Raw genomic sequence first — 15,817 nt, 5'->3', positions numbered from 1 at the left:
TCACCTAAAGCTATTCTGCTATCCAAAAATGCATTTCAGTTTCAACAGGTTACCTGGAAAAAAGGGCAGTGAGGAGTTTGTGGCCATGCATCTAGGACACTGCCTGAAAGAGGAAAGACCTACGTTTATACCCTTGATCCAAGCACTGCTCATTTTATGTTAAAGCACCATCATATTGAACATGTACTACTTGCAAACCTGAACTTTTCAGAAGCCATTGTGCTTTTTTGATGTTTGTTTGTGGTTTTTTTTTTTTTTTTTTAAATATATAGCTATCTGATTATGAAAGTGAACAGATTACTGTAATTTTTTTTCTTTCCTGGAAGGTCAGAATGCAAGTTCATGGGCATATGGACAAGTCCCAGTTACCAGTTGGTAGTGTTATAAATGAGGTCTCAAGTCAATCTGAATTTTGTAATATTTATAAAACAAATATTTCTAAAAGGTATAAAAAGGTAAGTAAACAGCACTGGGTGTGCAGGGGGAGTCTATGCTCCACCAAAACGCACACACACACATCAAACATTCTAAATACATGTATACAGAACATTGCTTTACATAATAACCCGAGTATGCCTATACATACATACAATCAGGATAGGTAACAAACAATCCTTTAAGTTCCATAACTTACTAAAATCAAGTACGCCTATACATAAAAGGTAAAAAACAATCCTTTAAGTTCCATGACTTAACAGTCTCCATTTTTCCATTCCTTCTGAACAATATATCTCGCTTTAAGTTGTCAAGCAACTTTGTCTTCAGGCCTTACGTATCCCGTTCTTCCCAGATCGAAGAAAAGCATATTCATCTCCTTTTCAAGGCCAATGAGACCTGGGTCAAAAGGCACGTTCAAGTCAGCAGGGGGCGTAACAGCAAAAGCCTTCGATGGCTGTGGCAGCAGAGGGGCCAATGGCCATGGCATAGCAGTCGGATCAGTAAAGGAGCCCGCAGCTCCCTCACTATCTGGCAAGCCACACGTTTGTGATTGTGGCCCCACATGGCTCTTTAAGGCCTCAGAGATAGCTCGCCAGGTGCCGAGCAATCCCACTGCAACCTTGTCATTTTTAGTTGCAGAGTCCCACACCTTGACCTCAGTTTGGTCCCATATTTCAGGCTCATAAACTGTCTGATTGTTAATAAGGAGAATAAGCTGTAAGCTTACCAGGACAGTCTTTGTTCCTAAGGACATATGATTCCCCATAACACGCAACTGCTTACCAGTGAGAGGCAGTTGTGTGCACAGGTCCGCTTCTCTCAGCTCGAGCTTCTCTCCAGCTCCAGTGCGCCTATTTCCAGCGACGAGCTTCTCTGAGCGGTTTGCTGAGTCTGGCCGAACCTATCTTCATGAGGCGATCAAAATGCCTGTTCCCGTCCTGGTCTCCGTTCTGCCAGCCTGTTCCTCTTCACTTCTTTTTCCTGCTTCTTTACTGGTGTAATGTCATCGTGCTGCCTTTTTCTTTTTTTTTCTTCTCCTTTCTTGAGAGCAGGCTCCCCTCTTATACCCTTCTCTCCACAGCAGTTCTTTTCAAAACAACTTTTCATTGGTCAGACAGCTTTGAATGTAACAACAACAGCAAACACAGAATCATCGATGCCTTAATGGCTGGAGAACAAGTAAACAGCTGGGGAACAAGAAACCGGAGACTGCATGGAGTCTCCTGAATCACCCTTCTTTGTTCCCTCTAGACTCTTTTATATTCCTGATGGCCTCATCGTTAAGAGTCAAATGTTATCTGAATCATGGGGTTTTCCAACCCCCATGGCCACATTCCCAAATCTCCCCCTTCTTTATTAATATCAACCATTTTCTTGACACGAATTACTACTCCATAAAAAAAAAGGGCAGCACGATGAAGTTACATCAATAAAGAAGCAGGAAAAAGAAGTGAAGAGGAACAGGCTAGGAGAATGGAGACCAGAACGGGAACAGGCACTTTGATCGCCTCATGAAGACAGGTTCGGCCAGACTCAGCAAACCGCTCAGAGAAGCTCGTCACTGGAAAGAGGTGGCACTGGAGCTGGAGAGAAGCTCGAGCTGAGAGAAGCGGACCTGCGCACACAACTGCCCCTCGCTGGTAAGCAGTTGCGCATTATGGGGAATCTGTCCTTAGGAGCAAAGACTGTCCTGGTAAGCTTACAGCTTATTCTCCTTATTAACAATCAGACAGTTTATGAGCCTGAAATATGGGACCAAACTGAGGTCAAGGTGTGGGATTCTGCAACTAAAAATGACAAGGTTGCAGTGGGATTGCTCGGCACCTGGCGAGCAATCTCTGAGGCCTTAAAGAGCCATGTGGGGCCACAGTCACAAACGTGTGGCTTGCCAGATAGTGAGGGAGCTGCGGGCTCCTTTACTGATCCGACTGCTATGCCATGGCCATTGGCCCCTCTGCTGCCACAGCCATCGAAGGCTTTTGCTGTTATGCCCCCTGCTGACCTGGACGTGCCTTTTGACCCAGGCCTCATTGGCCTTGAAAAGGAGATGAATATGCTTTTCTTCGATCTGGGAAGAACGGGATACGTAAGGCCCGAAGAATAGAAAATGGAGACTGTTATGGAACTTAAAGGATTGTTTGTTACCTATCCTGATTGTATGTATGTATAGGCATACTCGGTTTATTATGTAAAGCAATGTTCTGTATACATGTATTTAGAATGTTTGATGTTTGTGTGTGCGTGTTGGTGGAGCGTAGACTCCCCGCACACCCAGTGCTGTTTACTTGCCTTTTATACCTTTTATAGCTTTTACACCTTTTAGAAATATTTGTTTTATAAATATTACAAAATTCAGATTGATTTGAGACCTCATTTATAACAATGAACTGTCCGATTGTTAAGAAGGAGAATAAGCTGTAAGGTTACCAGGACAGTCTTTGTTTCTAAGGACGTATGTTTCCCCATAATGCGCAACTGCTTACCAGCGAGGGGCAGTTGTGTGCGCGGGTCCGCTTCTCTCAGCTCGAGCTTCTTCCCAGCTCTGGTGCGCCCATTTCCAGCGACTTTCTGTACGAGCTTCTCTTTGCAGTTTGCTGAGTTTGGCCGAACCTATCTTCATGAGGCGATCAATGTGCCTGTTCCTGTCCTGGTCTCCATTCTGCTAGCCTGTCCCTATTCATTCTTTCTTTCTACTTCTTTATTGATGACATAACTTCATTATATCGTGTTGCCTTTTTTGTCCTGAGGACAGGCTCCCCTCTTATACCCTTCTCTCCACAGCAGTTCTTTTCAAAACAACTTTTCATAGGTCAAACAACTTTGCATATAACAGCAACAGCAAACATCCAGTAACTTCCATGCCTTAATGGCTGGAGAACAAGCAAACCAAAACTGCATGGCATCTCCTGAATCACCCTTCTTTGTTCCCTCTAAACTTTTTTACGTTCCTGATGGCCTCATCGTTAAGAGTCTGATGTTATCATCAACCATGGCGCTTCCCGACCTCCATGGCCACACTCCCACATACCCCCTTTCTTTATTAATATCTTCTTGACATGAATTATTACTCCATATATCACAAACAGAAAACCAGGCATTAACAAAAGCTTTAGAAAATGAAGTAGAATATTCTAAGTTGTAAACGGAAAATGTTACCTACAGGTTTCACATAAATAAATGATGGGAGAATTGTGATACCATATTAAATTGAATGGTAATTGGAGAACATAATAAAGCGTGCTGGGGAGCTGAAGTAATATAAGAGTTTTTAAATAGAAAATGGATAGGGCCTAATTTGTATACCATTGTTAGACAGGTGTAAAAGTCATCAAGCTCCAAAGAGTGGCAAATTATTATTTTTTGAACTCACAAGAAAAGGTGGGTATCAGTATTTATTGGTATTAACTGACACCTTTTCAGGATGGCCGGAAGCATTCCCAACTAGAACAGCCAAGGCTCGGGAAGTAATTAAGATACAAGAAATAATACCACATTTTGGAGTTCCAGCAACTATATCCTCTGACAGGGGACCACACTTTTTCTCAAGAGTGGTACAAGAAATTAGCCGCCATTTGGGTATAGACTGGCAACTTCATACTGATGCACGGAAAGATGACTCCACAATCAGTAAGATTGTAAAGTAGGTATGTTTATTCAGTGTGGGAATAGAAATGTTGTTTTTGCAGAGTTACATTGTTTAGAAGGAGGGAATGTGGTACTGAGATATGCTTACAGTGATAAGAAAGTTTAGCAGGCGACCTAGTAAAATGCAGACAACCAGTCTCCTTAGGACAATTAGGTGAAAATCACGGTGTCAAGTCAAGTCAGATAAGTGAAGAAACATTACCACTTCAAGCAGTAAAAATGTCAAAAGAAATTTGAAATTTAACAGGCCGGCAACTGAAGACTATGCATTGTTTGTGAAGCATCAGATAGATTGTGAACCTGGATTACCCACTCAGTGGGGAAACAGGGGAGGGTCCTGCCATCAAAAGGTATATAAACTGTGTTTTGGAACTAGTAGATGCGCTCTCTCCTGCTTGTGGGGCGCCCGCCATTGCAATCGCGAATAAATTACTACTTCACTGAGATCCTCGCCTGAGCCTAAGTTATTGGCTACGGAGTGTTTCTCACAATTTGGGGGCTCGTCCGGGATCCAGTCACCTACTGGGGAGCCCCACCGCCACAGCAGCAGGAAGGCATGCCCCGCTGATTTCAGCGGTCCTGTGCATCGACGGTGGCGGTTCTGCGGAAAGCTGACAGAGGGCCCGAGACTGGTTAAAGAGGCAGGATCCGTGAAGTAGTGGGGAAAGGAAGAAGGTAGGCATTCCGGGTTTTTAAGAATCGATCCGGTAACTCTGTGCACAGACCAAGGTAAGAAATATTAAGTATTGCCTTGGGGGTCGGGTATCTGGTGTATGGTAAGCCCTCGCAAGGGGAAGTGCTGGCACTACACCAGGGGAATCTGGTGTACGGTAATCCTTGCACGGGGAAGTGCTTGGAAGTACACCAGGGAATCTGATAAACTCAGGTGTGCGGTAACGCTGGCACGGGGAAGTGCTTGGCGGTACACCCCCATCTTTCAGTACGTTGGTGTGTGGTACACTGCAGAAGGGAAATTTCTGTAGCACATACTGGCGAGGGTTAGGAAAAATGGGAAAATATGAGTTCCAGGGGACAGGGAGATATCCCTGGGGGAGTGCCTACTAATAGTTCTTCCTGAAGAATTATAAGAAATTGGAAACATAATCCCAAAATTAGAGGGATTGTAAAAGAAAAATAATTAAAAAAAAAAAAAAAAAAAGGTTAAATATTGTGTATCAGTCTGGACAAAAGAACCAATTAAGGAAACAGCAGTATTTTGGCCAAAATACGGGTCTGATGAAAATTCAGGCTTTAAATTTATGTGTAAACAAGAAGATTCCTTTTTCAGAGAAGGAGCCAAGTTATGCTCCCTATAATCTTAATATTGAACTGGTGACAGCAGCAGTCACTCCAGGAAGGGAGACAGGGGCTGTAATTAACACTGTCCCTAAAGAAGGATCGTACTCTAGGTTCTGGCAAGAATTAGAACAAGGTAGAAGAGATATTGAGAATTTTGCCTTCCCTGATACTAACAGTACTAACAATAACTGTGTATCCTCTTAGGTGAACTACCCCCCCCCTCCTTACCAGCAGAGAGGTTAGGATTTTTAAGAAGGAGAGGAAGTCTTTATTCAAGGACCCCAACAGCCTAGTTGAACAATTAGACCAGTTCCTACGACCTGACTTATACTCTTGGGGGAGGGAATTATGTCTATAAGTATGTTGTTTACAGGGAAAGAAATGGGAATGATCAGGAGGAGAGCTGCTATACAAGAATGGGAAAGAGCTCATCCTCCAGGACCAGGGGTAATACCGGCAGGGCAGAAATACCCACTTGCCAATCCTGGCTGGAATAATAATAGTGTGCAACACAGAAATCATATGAGAGACTTGGGGTCAGAATGAGAAAGTACTCAGGGATGAAACCTGAGGACCCAGTATCCCAAGGGCTCTTGAAAGTTCATTGTGTGATTAAAGCCTGGCAAAATATGCAGAAAATACTTCAGAAGGTGGGGGGATGTAGTGAACAGTCACTGGGGGACCCTCCTGCGGGAGGCCCGGGAGGCGTGTGTCTGGAGGGGAGATAAGAAGGAAAAAAAAAAAAAAAAAAAAAAAAGTGAAACTAATGGTATTGACAGTGCAGTGGGTAGTGAAGCAGAGGGTTGGAGAAAGAGGAAAAAATCTTCAGGGGGAGTCAGGGCCAGGATGGAAAGGAGAGGAAGAGAGATGAAGGAATGGCAGGCAAAGAAGGCTGCCTGTGTTGTGGCCTGAGTCCTAGCAGAGACAGGCTTTGATAAGATGTTTTAAGTGTGGCCAGGCTGGCCACTTCGAATAGGAATATCTGGAGTGGAAGAAGGAGGAAAGAAGGAAAATGGCATGAAATATACTATATTGATATGTTGTTTCAGTATCTTGGAGGGAAAAGGTATGGAATTAAGTTGGACCCTGACTGAGCCTTTGGTGCTGGTATTAGAAAAGTACAGGCTGGAGAAAGATAAAGGAAGTGTTAAAAGTGTTGCTGAAGGTGTTAAAGGTGTGGCATGTAGTATTTAACAGAGCTGTTTGAAATTGAATGAGCAGGGAAAGGTGATGTAGGCATTATCTAAGTAACAGTCGAGAAGTTTTGGTATATTTGCTGTGGTGTTTGTTCAGTTTCCCAAGCATCGGGGAGGGGGGAACAGCCTGCTCCACCAGGGGCCTCTCCAGCGGCCGCAGGGGGGCTTCGGCTCCAGCGCCTGGAGCGCCTCCTCCCCCTCCTTCTGCACTGACTTTGGTGTCTGCGGGGGGGTTTCTCGCTCTCCCAACTGCTGTTGAGCAGCAGGCTTTTGTTTGTTTCTTTGTTTGTTTGTTTTCGTGGATGTGCTCTCACAGAGGCACGGACTGTATTGCTCATGGCTTGGCTCTGGGCGGCAGTGAGCCCCTTAGGGGCCGGATGAAATTGTCCCTTACCTGCCACGGGGAGGCTTCTGGGTTTTTCTCACGGGGGCTGCCACTGCAGTTTCCCACGCCCCCCCCACTCACACCCCCCGAACCTTGCCATCAAACCCAATACACTGGGGTCATTACTGACTTGTAAAGTATCAGGGATTAAATTAACTAATGAAACCCTAAAAAGTGATGGGGGCAGAAGGGGCTGGGATAACAGTGCCACTTTTGGGGGATACCAAGCTGAGACCAGGGGATAAAATGATCACTGGGTAATTATTGTATGTACCCAAGGCAGGGACTAACTTGTTGGGAAGGGATTTGATGATTAAATTGGGCATTCAAATAGTAAATTGTTAGACTGGAATATCAGTGTTATTAATGGAGTGCTCTCAGACCCTGAGAGCAAACATATATTCACCTCTGACTGGAAAGACCCTGAAATGGGGGCGGGAAAAAAACAATATAGGTGGACAATTTTACCTCAGGGGTTTACAGGGCCACCTATCTATTTGGGTAAGTTCTAAAAGAAAAAAAAAAAAAACAGATTTTGGAGCAATTACAACCTCCCGAGGAGGTATTAATGTTAACAAATATGTGGATCGTTTTCTATTGTCAGGACAGGAGAAAAGAGTTGTGAAGAAAGCTACTAACAAGCTATTCAACTTTCTGGGAAAGCAGGGCTTGGGAGTATTAAAAAAAATAAATAAATTACAATATGGAGAAAGAGAAGTCAGGTATTTAAGGCATCTAATGTCTGAAGGAAAACAGAATAAATGCAGAGAGGATTCAGGGAATTGTTAAAAATTAAGAAAGAACTAAAAGTTTTAAAAAGATTTTTTTAAGGAATCAGGAGCCATGAAGTCTGAAGGAAAATGGATACTCCCTAATGGGAGAGAAATGCTGAATAAAGCGATAATGAGGCAAATATTAACTGTTTTACATCAAAAGAGTCATTGGGAAGTGCAAGCAATGTGTGATGTTGTGCTAAGAAAGTATGTCTGTGTAGGAATATACACTTTAGGGAAGCACATATGTAGAGGATGTACCACATGTCAAAAGGTAAATAAAAAGGTCTTCTGTAACCCATCTAGAGGGGGACGGGAGCCAGGGCTTTGACCTTTCCAAAGTATACGGGTAAATTTTACTGAGTTACTTGTTTGTCCTAATTGACCACGTGACTGGATGGGCGTAAAGCTTTACTGCAAGGGTTAAAGCAGGCCTTAGAGATTGAGTGGGATTTTCACAGCCCCTGGCACCCCTCCTCTTCTGGGAAGGTGGAGCAAATGAATCAGACATTAAAGAAACAATTAACTAAACTAGTGTTAGAAACCCAACTTCCTTGGGTAAAATGCTTACTCCTACAGGTTTAAACAGCACCAAGAAAGGATACAGGAATTTTACCATATGAGATGCTGTTCAGATTGCCCTATCTGGGCAGAAGGGATGAGATACCACAATTCAAAACAAGAGAGTTTTCTTAAGAACTGTATTCTGGGGTTGTTCTGTTCTTTGTCATTTCTCAGGACCTGTGGGTTGTGGGCTCAAACCCCACCTTTGGAATTTCCCATTCACCACCATCACCCAGGAAACCGGGTCCTGATTTGGACCTGGAAAGAGTCAACTCCGGCCTGAATGGGAAGGACAATTACTAACCACTGAAACAGCCGTAAGAACTGCGGAAAAAGGTTGGACTCACTATACTCGAGTGAAGGCACCCGTCGACGCTAGTACCTGGGATGCTGTTCCTACAAAAGACTTGTTGGAAGTTGAAATTGAAAAATCTCATAGTGGACTCTGAGCAAGATAAGAGCTTACAATTGTAAACTAACCTTTTATTTTCACAGGTAACTAACGACTGTGACTTGTGATTGAGAGAAAGAACAGACCTATAGTGAATTGCAGTGCTCCCAAGGGGGGGTTGTTATAGTAGTAGTGTACATCTTATTTTTTTGTATCAATAATTATTTGGAAACCTAAGGTTTAAAAATGATGACAGGGAAAAATTGATTACTAATTTTGTTTTTAGTGATTCTAGGCCTCAGAGAAGGCCTTGGTCAATTGGCAACTTGCAAAAGGCATGACCAGATAATAGCAAAAACGGGATACCCCATCAAAATATGGGTGACTGTGACAGAGGGTTATGTACCACATTCTGTCACGTTTGATGTTTGTGAGGTGTTAGCTTGTGGAGATTTAAATGCCCAACGACAATTGAGCAGAGAGAACCAATAACTGAAAGAGACCCAACAGCCAGATTGAGAATACTGTATGGAAACAATCCTCTATTGCCATCAGAGAAAGGGAGAAACTCAAGGAGAAAACAGGAGAGAAAACAGGAGGCCCTCTGAAATGTGTCAGTTCAAACAAGGTATGGGGATGTGAATGCCTGGATAGAATGGGTCAAATATACCGTCCAGAGTCTCAACTGTAGCTACTGCTATGCTTGTGCCTCGGGATGACCGATTGCCCAGATAGTGCCCTTCCCATGGGGGTGGACCAAAGACTCCCAAGAGATGCGATATATGATTGCATTGTACCAAGAAAAGACTGCCTGGGGAAATGAGGCCTGTAAGTCTCTCTTTGCTGTTTCTTGCATGATAACAATATCACGGTTCCCCCTGCATTCTCTACAGCTATAGGTAACCATACAGCTTGCCTCTCACGGCAGGGTGTGAGTGCTACCTGGCATCTGGGAGAATTTGCCTTGTGCTACCAAGGACTTGATGGGAAACTGATCAAGACTAGAGATCCCCAGGGCAGATCTCTGGTGGTACGGTGGAGGGAAGATCTTACGGTCCACCCTACCATCTAATTGGGAAGGCACTTGCGCACTTGTTCAATTAGCTATACCCTTCACCCTGTCATTTGAAAGAGAAACATCACAAATACCCAGAAGTAAAAGAGGCTTAGGAATATCATTTGATGATAGAGTATATATAGATTCTATTGGGGTACCTAGAGGAGTTCCAGATGAACATAAAGCCAGAAATCAAATTGCTGCAGGGTTTGAGTCACTGTTCTGGTGGGTAACAATCAATAAGAATGTGGATTGGATTAATTATTTCTATTATAATCAGCAGAGATTCATCAATTATACCAAGGATGCGATGAGAGGAATCGCTGAACAACTAGATGCCATCAGCAAAATGGCTTGGGAAAACAGGATAGCATTAGATATGATGCTCGCAGAAGAAGTAGGTGTGTTTGTGTGTGTAATACTGAGCAACCATTGTTGCACTCTTATACCCAACAATAGTGTCCCAGATGGCTCGGTAACAAGAGCATTGCAAGGGCTTACCACCCTTGCCAGTGAATTGGCAGAAAAAAAAAAATATAAAAAAAAATAGGCATATTTGCAACATTGATCGTAGTTGTAGGAGTTTTGACAGCCATTGGTTGCTGCATTATCCCCTGTGTAAGAGGACTAGTACAGTGGTTAACTGAAACCGCACTATTGAAACAAATGACCATGGAGCCACCACCTTACTCAGATAAGGTGATAATGAGGAGATGGAAAGCAAAGAAAGCAAAGAAGAAGAAGTCTATCAAATTGCACCTTAGAGAAAGGTTTTGCAAAAATCAACAGTTTATAAAAAAAGAAAAGGGGGGAATTGTGGGAATAGAAATGTTGTTTTTGCAGAGTTACATTGTTTAGAAGGAGGGAATGTGGTACTGAGATATGCTTACAGTGATAAGAAAGTTTAGCAGGCGACCTAGTAAAATGCAGACAACCAGTCTCCTTAGGACAATTAGGTGAAAATCACGGTGTCAAGTCAAGTCAGATAAGTGAAGAAACATTACCACTTCAAGCAGTAAAAATGTCAAAAGAAATTTGAAATTTAACAGGCCGGCAACTGAAGACTATGCATTGTTTGTGAAGCATCAGATAGATTGTGAACCTGGATTACCCACTCAGTGGGGAAACAGGGGAGGGTCCTGCCATCAAAAGGTATATAAACTGTGCTTTGGAACTAGTAGATGCGCTCTCTCCTGCTTGTGGGGCGCCCGCCATTGCAATCGCGAATAAATTACTACTTCACTGAGATCCTCGCCTGAGCCTAAGTTATTGGCTACGGAGTGTTTCTCACATTCAGTGCTGGGCAGCACGGGGGGTAGTCCCACCAAAGTCATGCGCAACTAACGCGGCAACTTGCCTTGGTTATATGCAGTAAAGATTTACATATGCATGAGGTTTCCCAGTATGCCTATACATATTCATAACATGTCCCCGCTTAGCATTAAAATTAGTTCCAAGAAGTCATTTCCATAAACTCCTCCTGTCTGCGCTTGCACGGTGCCTTCTGGTGGTGGGCACTTAGGGTTGTGAGGATGAAGTAAGATGTCTTCTTCAGGGCTGAACTTTTCACCTCGTCTCCTTGCGCATGCTCTCTGAGCCCTTGGTCACAATCTGGGCCATAACGTTGGTTTGGTCCAGTTCTCCGGGTCTGAGGGGCTCCTGTTATCTTGAGGCCTTGCATGTTTGACATTCTTTATCTTGTCCCTTTGTGAACGGTCCTCCTTATCTCAGACCCCTTGGTTAAAGTCCAACCATGAGGTTGTTTTGATCTAGTTCTCGGGGTCCGAAGGGCTCCTGTTATGTGGAGGTCTAAGCACAGCACAGGCACAGTACATCACAAATGTAGCACCTATTCATTCTTAATCAATTGCTCTCTAATTTCTAATTCCATGTTTCAATACTCCATATCGCCCTCAGTCGAGTGGCCAAGTAGAAAAAATGAACCCCTTAATCAAACAGCAAATTGTGAAATTGGGACAGGAAGCAAATTTGGCTTGGCCTCAGTCCCTTCCCTTAGCCCTTCTGCATATACGAACTAGAGCAAGGGCAAAGGAAGGGCTAAGCCCCTTTGAAATCTTATATGGATGACCCTATGAAATACAAAGAGGAATATCTATGAAAGCTGGGGATGAAATTATGACCTCCTAAATGGTGGCCTTAGGTAAACAGCTCAACGAAATCGGAAAGAATGTGAGTGTGTAATCAGCCTGTCTGGGATGTTACCTTTCCCTGCAGCAACCCATACAGTGCTGTGCTCTGCACTTGTAGCTAGAACAGCAGTGGTATCACACCAGTGTTGTGTCTGCTGCTGAGCAGACACAATCATATAAGGAGGGGGAGTGAGAGAGCAATTGTGGTGTTTAGCTGCCTAGCACGGTAAAACCACCACAGTCCTTTTTGGCACCCAACGCGGGGCCCCAAGGGTTGAGATAACAATAGAATTGATTAAAACTCTTATAACTAACACACTTACTTCCTAGTCACCATGTTCAGTGTCCTGTTAATAGTGGCTTCTTTGATCATATGTCATGCAATCCGTGTCATGTTCTCCTTTCTCCTCTATATCCGATCTGAGAATGTGCTACAATCCGTGTTCGTTTTTTTTAATTCGCTGTGCTGCCAAGCACTGGCCTTGAATTTAATCTGTCATTCAGGCTCTGCACTGTTATCATTTGGATCTCATGGAAACTATCTGTTAGAGAATATTCAGAACTATACTGCCTTCCTTTCCTCATCTGGATGTCAGTTTATTAATAATATCAGCAATGGTACCTCCTCCTTCTTTCACACTGGGCTAATTACAACAGTTTGGGAGTATTTTGAAGATCCTTGTGTAACCCATATATTGCTATTTCTAATTCTGAATAACGGGTTTCCTCTTCTCTCTAAGATTAGTCGATTGTTTAGAAAGGCTACCCAGGAAAATGTCCCAAAACAGTATGGTGGCGGGTAGCAAGGTGTGTAGGAGTATATAGGCAGGTACCTGTCACGGGTGTCTCCTCCAACAGTTTTGAACTTCACTCCTGAACAAGTGCAAAATCCTAAAAACCTGATAGACTGTTTGAGAGTCGTATGCCCTGACCCTGATAATGCCGGAGAACGACAGCTTGCAGCATTGTGCTGGGTCCTGGCTTACTCCTATCAAACACTGTTTAACATCATCCAGCACCTTGACGAGAGGGAGGAAGTCTCTGAATCTGATGACCAAGTAACACACGCTGTGGCTGACCCAGAGGACCAACCGACTATGGCATCAGTCTCCCCCGTAGTCAAGTCAAAACAATGGAAACAGAAGTCAGCTCGTTTAGTAAGGGAAGAAGTCTCTCCTAAGAAGGAGGGAGAAGGGGAAATGGCATGCACCTCTAAAGCAGAGCCATCACAAAAACAGCAGGAAGAAGAGATGGAAATCATAAAGGAATCAGAAACCACTCAATCCCTATCCCTGAGTGAGTTGCGAGAAATATGAAAGGATTATGGTCAACGCCCAGGTGAACACATCTTCACCTGGCTGCTTTGATGCTGGGACACTGGGACCATTAGCCAACAATTAGAAAGCAATGAAGCCAAGCAGCTGGGATCCCTCTCTAGAGAAACGGTAATTGACAAAAGAATTGGGAGAGGGACACGTTCTCAGCCTCTGGAGGCAACTCCTGGCAGCTGTGAAAGAAAGGTATCTCCATAAGGAAGATATTGTATATCAAGTAGGTAAGTTGGCCACTATGGATAAAGGTCTCCAGCATCTGTGGGAATAAGCTGTGCTGGAGATGATTTATAGTGATTTGGACAGCACCCAGACACCTCAAGATGAAGTCCACTGCACAACATCCATGTGGCGTAAATTTGTGCGGAGTGCACCATCAGCACATGCCAGTACGCTGGTAGCAATTCACTTGGATGAGGGGATGGGACCAACAGTGTATAATCTACCCTGCCAGCTTCAAAAATATGAAGACAATCTCTCTGCTCCGCTACGGGCCTGTGTCTCAGCTGTGGAGAAACTGTCCCAGAGGCTCCACCACCTCATAGAACAATCACCTCCCTCCACATCTAGACGGAGTGATATTTCAGCCACTAAGAATCAGTATTTTCCTGCTCAAGAGAGTACCCAAGACGCACACCATGTTTTTTAGTTATTTATCCCTGGAACCTGACAACTGTAATATGGCAGAATATGTAGGAACTTTTAATTTTGCAAGCTACAAAAAGGATTCTATTGGCTATGTGGAGATGGGCATGCTAGAAGAAGCTTACCCTTAAATTGGAAGGGTCATTGTACCAGGGGCTATCTTAGCCCTAGAGGGGGTACATTCACTGAACTACCTCCAGGAATGGTCCGGACCTTATGGAGACAAACACAGACTGTTTTGAATAACCCCCTCGTGATACGACCCACGGGATTCCACAGTTTTGTAAGGTGGTTGATTCCATCCCTGGGAATAAGTGAATTAGAAAAAGCTGTTGTAAATATCTCAGCCACATTAGAAATTATTGAAAATGCCACAGCCGATGCTCTTTCAGCATTACAGGAAGAAATCTCCTCCCTACACAAAGTAATGCTTCAGAATAGGATGGGATTAGATATACTTTTAGCCAAGGAGGAAGGATTGTGTACAGTCATGAACCAAACTTGCTGTGTATGTGTTAACAAACAAAAACAGATTGAGACTGACCTAGGGAAGATTTGGGAAAAGAATGAAATTTTGCATGCAATAACTCAGGCTAATACATCCTGGGGATTTACAGACTTGGTAGAAAAATTAACTTCCTGATTGCCAAACCTAACCTAGCTGAAACAGTTGTTTATCACAATAATTGTGGTCGTGGTTTTGTCCATGGTTCTTTGCGTAGTGATCCGATGTACCTTATGATGTTTTAAGAGTACAAGAAACTCCTACAGCAAGAGGAAAAAGAACCAACTCAGACAGAAACTGGCATCTAACATATTTTGAAAGAGCAATAGAGAAACACTATGTTGAACCTAGTAAAAGAATTTACTAACTTTTTAGAAAAGGAGGGACTGAGAGAGGGAGTTAGGAGAATACAATAAAAGAATTTACTAGCTTTTTAGAAAAGGGGGGACTGAGAGAGGGAGTTAGGAGAATCTTATCAAGTAGCAATAGAGGGCTGACGGCATTAAACTAGGATGCTACTTACTGTTTTTGCTATCTATGGTACATTGTGCAAATTAACTACAGCAAGAATCCCTGGGCCCCTTACCAAGGTCAGTCTCCTAATAAGAGTGTGAGCTTATCTTAAGAAACTGGTCCTGCAGATGGACAAGAGCCAAGGAGCAACTGATTCTGCGCCAAGAGATCAACTAGGGGTGATGAGGAAGAGGCATCAATCTTCATCCCCACGACCACCAATAGAATACATTGCACAAGCACAGATGGGAGGAGATTATGGAAGTCACTCCTTGGAACTAGTTTTAATACAAAGTGGAGACAGGTTATGAATATGTATAGGCGTATTGTAAAACCTCATGTATATGTAACTCTTTACTGCATATAACCAAGGCAAGTTGCCACATCAGGTGCGCACGATTTTGGTGGGACTACCCCCCCGTGCTGCCCAGCACTGAATAAACATACCTACTTTACAATCTTAGTGACTTGTGGAGTCCGTTTTCCACAAGTCACTGCACCGATGGAAGCTACGGCCTATGGAAGACTCTGCTGAAACAGATTCCGGGCCGGACCTGTAGCCCATGGAGAAGAGACCACGCAGGAGCAGGTGACCTGGCAGGAGCTGCTGCCCGTGGGCAACCCAGGTTGGAGCAGTTTGCTCCTGAGGGTTGGACCTTGAAGCAGTTCTTGAAGAGCTGCTGCCTGTGGGAAGCCCATGCCGGATCAGTTCACCAAGGACTGCATCTCGTGGGAGGTATCCCACACCACAGGAGATGAGTGACTGAGAAGGAGCAGTGGCAAAGAAGCGCTAGACTCCCCATTCCCTCGTGCCGCTTGGGGGGAGGAGGTGGAAGAGGATGGATGGGGGGGAAGGTGCTTTTGGTTTCCTTCCTTTGTTTCTCACTTCTCTAACTTGTTAGTAATAAGCAATAAATCTTACTAT

General features: G+C 43.8%; 1 protein-coding gene across 1 annotated transcript; it reads left to right on the top strand.

Moving 5' to 3' along the window:
- The first annotated feature begins 11,896 nt into the window (after positions 1-11,896).
- On the top strand, positions 11,897-14,616 carry LOC119714282 (endogenous retrovirus group V member 1 Env polyprotein-like). Its single transcript, XM_038169383.1, is given in 2 exon segments — positions 11,897-11,938; positions 13,945-14,616. Coding segments are annotated over 2 exon segments (714 nt in total).
- The last annotated feature ends 1,201 nt before the right edge of the window (positions 14,617-15,817 follow it).

The sequence above is a fragment of the Anas platyrhynchos genome, chromosome W, assembly GCF_047663525.1.
Source record: "Anas platyrhynchos isolate ZD024472 breed Pekin duck chromosome W, IASCAAS_PekinDuck_T2T, whole genome shotgun sequence".
Lineage (NCBI taxonomy): Eukaryota > Metazoa > Chordata > Aves > Anseriformes > Anatidae > Anas > Anas platyrhynchos.
The sequence above is the reverse complement of the archived record's forward strand: the minus strand, read 5'-3'. Positions and strand labels throughout refer to the sequence as shown.